Source organism: Toxorhynchites rutilus, chromosome 2 (assembly GCF_029784135.1).
Source record: "Toxorhynchites rutilus septentrionalis strain SRP chromosome 2, ASM2978413v1, whole genome shotgun sequence".
Classification (NCBI taxonomy): Eukaryota; Metazoa; Arthropoda; class Insecta; order Diptera; family Culicidae; genus Toxorhynchites; species Toxorhynchites rutilus.
This window is the reverse complement of record NC_073745.1, coordinates 282079573-282091499: the sequence shown is the minus strand read 5'-3', so window position 1 is coordinate 282091499 and position 11927 is coordinate 282079573. Positions and strand designations below refer to the sequence as shown.

The following is an 11927-nucleotide window of genomic DNA, read 5'->3' as shown; positions in this document are numbered from 1 at the left end:
GACAAGTGGGTCGAAACGAACAATTTGCTGTCAAATACGCAGTTTGGCTTCCGCCGAGGTAAAGGGACGAATGATTGTCTCGCGCTGCTATCTTCTGAAATCCAAATCGCATTTGCTCGCAAAGAACAAATGGCTTCCGTTTTTCTCGATATCAAAGGGGCATTTGATTCAGTTTCCATGGAAATTCTCTCAGAGAAGCTTCATAATCGTGGACTTTCACCAATTCTGAATAATTTCCTGTACAATTTACTGTCAGAAAAGCACATGAATTTCTCTCATGGCAACTCAAAATCTTCTCGTTACAGTTTTATGGGCCTACCGCAAGGCTCCTGCCTAAGCCCCCTCTTGTACAGTTTTTACGTCAATGATATGGATGATTGTCTAACAAGAAACTGCACGCTGAGACAACTTGCAGACGATGGAGTTATTTCCATCACGGGTACTAATCCCGTCGCTCTGCAAAAGTCGTTGCAAGATACCATGAACAATCTGTTCACGTGGGCCCTCAAGCTGGGTATCGAATTCTCTACGGAGAAAACTGAAATGGTCGTTTTTTCTAGGAAGCACGAACCCTCCCAATTCCAGCTTCACCTATCCGGCAAAACGATCCAACACTCTATGTTTTTCAAATACCTGGGTGTATATTTTGATTCTAAGTGTACCTGGGGGAGACACATTGCGTATTTGAAACAGAAATGCCAGCAAAGAATCAATTTTCTCCAAACAATTACCGGAACATGGTGGGGTGCCCATCCAGGAGACCTCATTCAGTTGTACAAAACAACGATATTGTCAGTGTTAGAATATGGCAGTTTTTGCTTCCGATCAGCTGCCAGGATTCATATTCTCAAGCTGGAGAGAATACAATATCGTTGCTTGCGCATAGCCATGGGGTGTTTGCATTCGACACATACGATGAGTCTCGAAGTTTTGGCAGGAGTACCCCCGCTTACTCTTCGGTTCACAGAATTATCCTACAGATTTCTCATCCGTTGCAAGATCATGAATCCATTGGTGATTGATAACTTCGAAAATCTACTCCAGCAGACTCCTCAGTCAAGTTTTATGTCTTTATACCATGAGTACCTTACCCACGACGTGCACCCTTCACCAGGCATCTCCAACCAAGTTTGCTTCCCATACTTTTGCAATTCCTCTGTTATTTTTGATCTGTCCATGCGACAAAAAATCCATGGAATACCAGATCACCTACGCTCCAATGTTATTCCGTCGATATTTTCGGAAAAATATGGGAAAGTTGGATCTGATAAAATGTTCTTTACTGACGGTTCATACATAAACGGGTCCACTGGCTTCGGCATCTTCAATGAAAATTCCAGTGCCTCTTTCAAACTCAAAGATCCTTGTTCCGTGTATGTCGCAGAAATGGGTGCGATATACTATGCTCTAGGGATCATTGAAACACTGCCCATCGACCATTATTTTATTTTTTCAGACAGTCTCAGCTCAATAGAGGCAATCCGCTCAATGAAAGTTGATAAACGCTCATCTTATTTCCTAACAAGAATAAGACATCTATTGAGTGTTTTGGTCGAAAAATTATTCAAGATTACCTTAGCATGGGTTCCCTCTCATTGCTCGATTCCGGGGAATGAGAAAGCGGACTCGCTAGCTAAGGTGGGCGCTTTAGAAGGCACACTTTTTGAAAGGCAAATTGCCTATAATGAATTTTTTCACATTCCTCGTCAGGACACACTCGTTAGTTGGCAGCGCATGTGGAGTGAAGATGAGTTCGGTCGTTGGTTACACACGATTATCCCTAAGGTCTCGACGAGTGCATGGTTTAAGGGATTGAATGTAGGTCGTGATTTCATTCGCGTGATATCTCGGCTTATGTCCAATCACTGAAATCTAAACGCGCATCTCTATCGCATTGGGCTCGCAGCAAACAATCTTTGTGATTGTGGCGATGGCTACCACGACATCGAGCATGTTGTCTGGTCGTGTATCCGGTTCCATGCTGTTCGCTCTCAGCTCTCTAGAGCACTGAGAGCAAAAGGCAGACAATCGGATATCCCCGTCCGGGATATCTTAGGTAGCCGGGATCCTGATCTTCTGCTTCATCTATACCTGTTCCTCAGAAACGCCGATGTCAACGTTTAATGATGTTTCCTTCGTTGTGTCCCCGTTTCATATCCCTCCTAGCGATCGATAAACTTTTATTTAGTCGCGGCAATACATACACACACTCTTTACAGATGCACGGGCCAAAGGTTGTGCAGTCCACTGATCATTCAACAAGAGCCAAAGGTTGTACCGCTCATGACAACTCTAGTCGAGAAAGACGCACCACGCTAGATATGGGGTACAGACTAGGGAGCGTTGCTGATTAATGGTCAGCTGCATCCCAATAGGAAGTAGCCCGTGTCGGGCACACGTATAGAGCATCGAAGACTGCAACATACCAATTATGAGAACACTTGTAATACTAACCTCGAGCCAACCGCGAGTAATCGGTTACATATTACTAACATAGTTGTAAGACAAAATATGTCAAAATATTGGACTCCCGGCCCCGTCAGGCTAACGCCACATGTGCCTTAATAAAAAATATATTTTGGGAAAAAAAACAGTTATCTTAAGATAAAAATGTACATGAATTAATTCGGCTCTGTTACAGCTGAATTGCTAAATGAGCCTAATAAAATAAACAGATGGGATGAACAAGAGTGCTACATTTTCAATGCAATGAAATAACTGTTATTTACGCTTCACTAACGTGACACATACTGCGTTCGACATTTCAAAGTGCACACGTAAACAATTTTACATCATATGCGTATTCAGCCAACAAGCCTACACTACGTAAAGTAAGTGAAAATCCGGCATTCGTTCCTAGAATCCAGTTATTCTAACGTTCATTCGCAACAACGGCCGAATAATTAGTTAGCAGCGGTGCACGAGATCACGACACCCTATTTATTTAAAAATGGTTTAATTGCTTACAATTGGTGTAATGTAGTGTAAAATGAGTTCGAATTTATTAGGTAGGAAAACAGGCTCAATTCCCAACAATTATGAATGAATAAAGTGAAAAGTATGAGATAAGGATCATAATTCGGTTGAACGGTGGTACATTGAGTAATTTGCACGTCATAAGCGGTATCGTTTGCGTCCACTTGCATTGTTCGTGACAAATTATAAGCACATTGGGAACGTTCTTTCTTGACTCTTTTCAATAGCACTCTACATTTTGGTAAAAGATTTAATTAGAAAATATAGAATATATACAATAGATTTTTTGTGTGTTTTTGTTTTCACTTAAACTCGGCAGCATTTTTTGTTTTTATAATAAACAGAGAATACAACAAACGAATTACCTAAACCACCCCCGAGGCACAACTTCTTTTAGCCGTTTGTAATGAAGCGGGAAAGAACTTCATGCCAGTTAGTAGTGGGAGGTACCATCGAACAAGTAAATCGACGACCATCTGGATTAATTTATCAGATCGATCAGGTTGGATCAGAATTTATGCTTTCTTCCGAGTGCGCACGGGAAGAGCGAAGATACTGAGTGTCAGGTATGGGATGGAAGAAATCACGAGTAGAACCGGGGACGGGTAGCGCTGGTATGGACATGGATCACGCTCATGGGGATGAAAAGCGGTGGGTCGAATCAGGGAACGCCTAGTACCAGTATCCTCCGTACAGTCCTCCGTAACGATAGTATGGGTAGCCTGTTGGAGGGAGAACATAGAAAACCAAACTTGAAGATATTTGCACGATGTTTCACGTAGGGAACGCACGACCATAACCGTAGGAGTAGCTGTATGGGTAGTATCCGCCATAGTAACCAGGGTAACCGCCATAAAATCCGTATCCGTACGAGGAGGCACCTTTCAGGTCCTTATCCTCCGAGGCTGCCTCGAGATCATCGGCTGGAGCAGCTCCGACAGGTCCTGGAGCGATCGGCTGTCGCGCGGGCTGTTGTGGTGCTGGTATGGCGCTCACGAGGGCAAGCAGCGCCACGACGACGAATAGAATGGTCTGGAATTGTAATGTTTTATCTGGTCATCAATTATTCAAATAATACTTTAACGAATGTTAAAAAAATTATTCAAATCATCCTTGCATCTGCCATGACTGGCGTAACTTCGCTGAAAATGAGAGTTATGTCGATGATATTGTTTTGATGAAACGTATCATCGGAAATCACAGCTTGCAGCAGGCTATCGAACTAGGAAATAGATGCCCGCCATAGATACCTCCCTATTCGCGATTCGACCGATGATGATTGAATGATTGGGCGAAACCCCAAATTAGCATAGCAAATTACAAACCGCAAACAGCCTTTGATGGGAAGGAGGGTGAAAGTCACGCAAATTATTGTGCTATTTGATCAAGGGCAAGTGCATTCAATTATTATGCGGGTAACTTTCTGCTGAATTGATAATACTTTCTGTACTGTTCAATACTATCAATTTGAATTATAATTATATTTGTACACAGCAGTACCAGGTAGACTGACTCTAAATTGTTGAGAGTCAATTTGTAGAACGCACATTCATTTTTCTATTTTGATGCATCATGATTCTTCACAGGTACGCATATTCCATCGATGTCTTCCTCGCAATAAAAGCATTTTCAAAATAAATCTAAAATCTAGAATCTCCAAGCTTCAAAATGCTGTATTTTTCACTTTTATTTAACGACGACAAACTTCGTCCCATCCAAAATTTATTCTTTGTTATCAATACCTTTAAACATTCACGTTTTCTTACTATGCGCACGTTCATTGGTCCAATCACAGAACTGTTCATTTTTGATATTCTAATCGACCCTTTAAAATTACCTTTTACTATAAAATTCCTAGTACTTCTACCAAAACACGTCATTATAACATTTTATATGATTATTTCCAGACACAAATCTCGTTCAAGATTTTTCAACCACTTGCAAATAACATGTTTCTCCGCTACGTGGAATAAATGTTTGATACAGAAAATATAATAGAATAAAGACAGCCCTAAATGGGACAATTCCTTCCTCAAGTTTTGCTCATACCAACACATTCGGCGATCCATTTTTATTTATATGCAGCCATTCCATGCCAAACCGATATAATGGTTCTCAGATTTTCGTGAAAAGTGGTAATTCTGTTCTTTACCGCAAAACATTGGACCCGTATTTTTCTATTTTTTCATTAGAGTAACCATTTCGATTTTAGGGGGGTACGAAAAATAATTTTTTTCCCCTTTTTTCCAAAAATGACTATTTTCAAAAATACATAACTTTTGAAGTACTAGACCGATTCACCGATCAATATATCAAATTGAAGGAACTAGTCTTCTTTGAAAAAATATTACATTTGCAAATTGGATTTTGTGAAATAGCTGACAGACCTGCGTCGCTCTTGTTATTACACTGAATTCTTCTTTCTTTCTTTCTTTGTTTTTAAGAGGCTTTAAACTTTGAAGTTCATTCGCCTCTAAGGACACTGAATTCTGTTTTACGTGATCAATACATGCGCGCAAAAAAAAGCGCCTAATTATGAGCAAATCGTGTAAAAAAAAATTACCCCGTTATCGGCGCGCGCTCATCATAACCACACTCTCTGTATGTCTCTTCCAACGAGGCGACGATATGACATTGCCAAATCGCGTAATTTCAAGAAAACCGCGTGAAAAATCGCGTAATCGAGAATTATTTCAAAACCCGGAAGAACAGCCAAATCATTCGTAATCTGCTTGAAAAAGGTAGAAAATATGGTCTCAAGCCTCCAACAAAGGGACGTTACAAAGAATCCTTGCGATTGAAGGACCAAATAAGACATTAATCAACCAAAAATTGGCTGTCTTGCTACCAAATGAAAGAAAAACTGAAGGTTCCAGTGTTTCAGTTCCAGTTTCAGACAAATTGCATGCGTTTTGAACGATTCATCAAATACCAAGTGAAAAAAATTGAAAGGCAAGGAAAAAGTTGACGTGGCAAAACTGCAAAACACTACAAAATCTAGGAATTTATGTTAAATCGTTATTTGGAAGTGATTAGAGAAGGTCATACCAAACAGTAACTGCCGAATTACTTCGAATAATGAAAATAATGTAAATAATGTAATTAAACAATAGAGAAAATGAAAAAAAAAATTTGAAATTGAATTTTCGAATTCAACAAAAATGTGGAAAAATGTTTCAAAAACGAAAACATATAAGGTAAATGATGTTGGTTTGTCCAGTCGAAAATGTGACCATGGTTTGTCCACTGTTTTGAATGCTCTAGTTCAGCGCACCTGAGTCAAATTAGGTATTCGAATGTTTCAAAACATATAAATAATATTTTCTTCTCCATGATTAGTTATATAGTATATTTTTACGGATTCACTTGTTCTAAAGGATTATAAGATCCACCTTCTATTGGTATCAATGCGCCCCTCACTTGAGCTAAATTTTAATCAACCAACAGATGATTATTTGGCACGTATTCAGCCCATTTCTGGATTATAACACTTACAAATATTGTAAACATCATTCTTGCACACCATTTGTATCAGATTTACATAGCTAAACCATTAAATTAACGTATTTTAATTAACTCAATTCTGATCATGAGTGGTCCAATTCAATAATGTTGTTTTGTCCACATGATTTCTATGGCAACCGCTTGGAGCGCTACAGTTTGTTTATTGTGTCCTTCGCGTATAGCAAAGATAAAGTTTCTCTATGTTGAGTGTCTTGAGGTGAACACTTTTAAAATGCCCAAGAAAATGCGATATTCTGAAGAAAGCCTAAATTATGAATGGATCAATATGATGACAGTAAACTCGAGCAATTATAAATGCAGCATCTACTTGAGAATTCGAATGTTTTCATTCAAAAATGGTGATTTCTAAAGCAGCACAAACCAAACTCTTTGAGGAAAATCGTTAAAAAACATAAAAATTTGAATAATTTCAACGCCTTATGGTAGTATTAGCAACTAGATACTTGGGGCTTTTCAACAAACCCAAACTCGTATCGATTATATGTGATTTTCATGAAGAAAAATCGATTTGCATTAACTAGTTGCGTAAAAACACCCCAAATTGGACAAACCAAGATCATTTACCTTTAGGAATTTTTTATATATTAAGTTGAAATCTCAGCTTTCCAAAAAGGCAATAGACAGTTAGGGTTCCGGAGAGACTCCCAAAAACCACAAAACAATAATGTTTTCTAAGGTTTCTCCTAAAAGTTGACATTTGGAGTTTACAGAGACGAACCAGCCTACGGCTGAAAGTCTCTTAAATAAAGACAAAATAAAAGACTTCTGGAGCGCAGTTGAGTATTTTTTTTCAGGAAGTTCACTCAAATATCTTTTATGAGATGATTTGAGGTGAGATGGAATGATAAGTCAGTCCAGTGGTTTGAAGGTAACGAAATTTGAACATTTCGTGAAATTTTCCTGCAAATATGAAACGGAACGAAACTTACTGATGATTTTCATTTCTGACCTTTTATACAGCTAGTCAACTAACTCAAATTAAAAAAAAACAAAGTTCGTTTCAGCCAAATCGAGAATTTGTGATTGTTTTTTAAACTTTATCTATTTTAATTTTTTAAACTTCATCTATTCATTGGTGTATGCATGTCAACCTTCCCGACTTCCCGATCTAAGCTGGTAGGTTGGTGCAATAGAATTAGCAATAGTGTTGGTATTACAGGGCGGTCTCGATTATATACAGTCCCCGATTTCTTTTCACTGTATATCATCGATCCGAAAAAAATTAATTGTTTTTTTTACATATACTTTTCGTTTCTTGAATATAAAAGAAGAATTTAATTTTGGATTCATCCCCTTAAAGTCATGAAAAACTTTTCTCACATAAATTTCCGAATTCTTTCAGGAGGTAATAGAAGATAGATTAGATTTGTTGAAAAAAATACCTTCTACTCACATGTTCGAATTTTAACAATGACAGAGTTATTGAATTTTTCTCTGTTTCGGGCTCTGTTTGCCTTAAACTGGCTCTAACTCAAAAGTTGAGCTACGAGGACCATTCTGCTACTTTCATTTGAAAGATTAGAAAATTTAATACAATTCACAGTTGTGAAACCTCCAAAATAGTGGATTTAAGTAACATTTTAGAAGTAAAAAACTTAAAAGATAGTGTCTTTTAAGGTGTTATTATTAATTTCATCCAAAAAATACACAATAAACTTGAATGTTTCTATCAACCAAATTAAAGCTCTCTAACTGCTCTACATTTTGTTCTTTGACACCCAACTCCTATCTTTTTAAATTTCGCTGCAATATCATTTTGAACAATTCCTGGTGAATTTTTAACCAGAATCTAATAAAAATAACGATTTTTACTTCACCGTACTCATAATAGACAATAAACATTCACTTGAACGTTGAAATATTTCATTTTCGCTTAAAATTACCGTTCCGAATCATATTTCGTAAAACATCATATTTCGGACACTGTGTTCTAATATCTTGAAAAGCTGATTGCACTGATGATATAACTATAAAATTAATATCACAATTGCATCTTTAGAGTAATCCCTTGGTTTCACTAGCATTTCATATGAGAACTACATTTGAATTATAACATAATCGGTAAAAATCTGACAACACTACGCATTATCGTTTGTGTTTGACGTTTCCTTAGCGTGAGCACGTAGAATTTACCCGTTCATAAATATTTAAATCTCTCCCGTGTTTCATCAGTTCTCATCATCGTTAACAGTTTACTGTGATTGCTTGGTAAGTGTTTCGCAGTTGACTATAAAACATAATCAAGTGTTATTGCAATTTTCGTCCAAAAAATAACAAAATAAAGTGTCCGAAATTTGAATTCAATCTGTCCGAAATTTGATTTAGTGTCCGAAGTTTGATTCTTATTCGCTTATTTTTAGAAAAGCATTTTATTCGATGTTTTCAATCAAATAGGTATCAAAGTAGAAAGCTTCAAAGCATATTGAACTAATTTATTAAAAATATCAGCCAAATAACACCTGTGCATAAAGTATAGATCTTTTTCTGCACCATATGCATTAAGCGTCCGAAATATGATACAGAACGGTATATCGAAAGTTGTATCTATCCGTCGCATGTATTTCCCTAGTACGACATCTTATTTATAACTTACTAGCTGACCCGGCTGAGCGTTGTTCTGCCATATACATTATTTCTAGAGAATATTTTGGTTGGTAAAAACATTTAATCTCTCTTAAAATATATTCGTTATTTTTTATAAGAGAGTTTGTATGTTATCGTTCAAATCTGTAAAATTGATCATATTGATGATTTTAGCTACAAAACATGCATATGTGTAGTCGATTGTTTCGATTTTTCCTATTCATCTTAAATGTGCTCCAAGGTATTAAAGTAGAGTAAAATCCATCATGATTTTCACAACAACGAAACATTAATCTCAATGTCGTCAAAATTAATTCCAATTGAAGTAATTAACTCCAATTGGACAAACTTATCTTTGTAGAAAAATGCACGATCATTTTTATTCGATCTCACTTTTCACTGTAGTACATATGCCTAGCCCATTTTATCGAATTTTCCTTTCTATCTTGAATATTCTCCAAAATATTCTATCATTCTATTTTGGTTGAAGCCAAATTCAACGATATATAGACAATTCAAATCCGATCATCTCTTATAATGATGAGTCATACGTACATAACCTTTTTTTATATATATGATTTATGAAAAGCACATTATTTATTGATATTGTTATTGAATTTCAGAAACTAGTATCAATTGCCATCTCAAAGTCATGCCATATATATAATTTTCCCATTTTCATGCGGATTTCGATGAGTATACTTTTCAAAATTTGTATCTATTGAACGGCCCGACCGATTTTCTAACTATTTACAACGAATGAAATGCATTTGAAGGCATATTCGTCGAAAATAGCAAATAATGAAAAAAACTAAGCATCTAAAAAACAAAAAAAATTTTTTTTTTATATTTTGTGTCTCAGCCTTCCATAAATTATTACCATTAGAGTTTGTCTGGTATCGATATATCAGAAACAACGAAAAATTAAAACTGTTGAGGGTTTTGCCCAAGAGATTTGGATTGTTGTACATTATATTCCAGAGGAGAGTTCACTTTCACTTGCTGGTAAGAGTTTGTGAATCGGCTCAACAATTCAAACAAATTTTTAAAAATGGATATGTTGGACAAAAACCCCGAATTTTTAGACCAGCAAATCCGAGCAATTTTTTCGGTAGATCTTTCTTTCATGAAATGGCTGATTATGGATGATCACGACGCATCCGATGCCAAGCAAATTCATCGTTTAAGTAGGATTCGAAACAAAACAAAACGGATAACATATTTCCGAGTGTTATTTTTCATATAAAAAGTGAGTAAATATCTATAAAAATCGCCATCGTATTAAAATGGAATTATATTATATTGCAGGACGATCTATGGAACAAATCAAAAGTGATGAGCGTTTGAACTCGGAGAAGTTATGTTTTGCGCGGTTTTTGTTTGCAGACCGTAGAATTTATGAAGTGAATCATATTATTTAAATTCTTTTACGGATTATAGATATGCTCTTAAAATATTAAGTGAATTGAACAAACACTGTTGGTGAAATATAGTTAAGAGATCTTTTTTTTTCAATTTAACTTGGCATAACGATCTGCGTACATGATTTTTCGCAATACAATTAGCGAATTTCATTTATATTGCCATGAAAATCATAATGATTCTCATTTATGATGATGATGAAGATGGCTCACCTCATACCCCTACAAACATTTATTTCAAAACATATCAAGAAACCAGTATTATAAAAAAACGAAGCAAACTGGCTTTGTTGCAGGCATAAATATCTATCAATAGAACATTAAAAATAGGCATAAACTGCGAAAAAACAAACAATGTTCCTATCCATATTGACATTGACATAGTCATAGTCTCAACTTCAGGCCCAAAGTTTTTTTTCCAAGGCATATCAACAAAATTTCCAACCCGGGAAGATCCTTGACTGATTGGGAATTGAACCCAATATCCAAAAGTTTCTACTTATAACATAAAAGAGATCTGCTACAACCAGAAATAATCGATATAACCATCTGATGAAAGATAGTTTACGACAATTCTGAATGAGTTATCCCAATTCCAGTTTCCACTTCAGACCCTAAATAAAAATTTTGTTCTGTGTCAGTTTTCTGCCAGTGTTCATTATTAACATTAGTCCAGGCCCATCAAAATTGAAAGAAAAGTACTTCGTATATTGAAACATACACTTTTTGTACAAATTATATGACCAGTTCTTCGAACGTTTTTTTGGTTCGTTTAAATTGGTTCAAAACATCTTTTTCTAACTGAAAATGCTTCCGTTCAAAGATTCAATATTGTTTTTAATTATCCATGCGATTCTGAATTCGAACAAGAAAATCAAACCGTTCCTGTCTTTCGGATTTTATCACGAAATTATCCGGGTATCCTTTTGTCACACAAAAGCTTTAAACGCCGCTGCAGTTTGCAAGCGACGAACTTTCTCTTATAAATCACTTTGTCCGTCAGGAATATTCCCCAAACTAATAACCACTACTTAACACTATTAATCCTCTCTATCGAAATACACTCACAACTTTGAACGATGCCATCTTCGTTGTTTGGTTTTGGGAGGGGTTTATCACACTATCACAGCAAGCGATTGAGTTGTTTCAGCGTTCTTCAAGAACTGACTGCCGATAAGAAGTTTTCCGGGCGTTTATATAGCTGAAACTAGCGGCTGTTGTTACTATTCATTACTACTACTACTACCTACGTCAAAAGCGGCTAGTGGCTAGCGAATAGTTCTAAGCAGCGTATGCATCTTCGCATTGGAATCGGTGGGTGGTGGAGGCGGTGGAGACGCATGATGGTTTGATTACAAGTGGTACAGCCCTGGGCACTGTCCCGCTGTCCCTTTTTAGCCGACCCCCTCAATGAAGCACCAC

General features: G+C 36.6%; 1 protein-coding gene across 2 annotated transcripts; it reads right to left on the bottom strand.

The window, feature by feature from the left end:
- Nucleotides 1-3212: 3212 nt before the first annotated feature.
- Nucleotides 3213-11708, bottom strand: LOC129769436 (scale keratin-like). Of its 2 annotated transcripts, none has more exons than XM_055771715.1 (3): nucleotides 11574-11708; nucleotides 3768-4008; nucleotides 3213-3698 (listed from the first exon to the last, which is right to left on the bottom strand). In XM_055771715.1, exons 1-3 carry the CDS (start codon nucleotides 11589-11591, stop codon nucleotides 3649-3651), a joined length of 309 nt encoding a protein of 102 aa, XP_055627690.1. In that variant the 5' UTR covers nucleotides 11592-11708; the 3' UTR covers nucleotides 3213-3648. The 2 variants fall into 2 exon arrangements, with proteins under 2 accessions (XP_055627690.1, XP_055627691.1); XM_055771716.1 differs by having other exon boundaries at nucleotides 3771-4008.
- Between the last annotated feature and the right edge of the window lie 219 nt (nucleotides 11709-11927).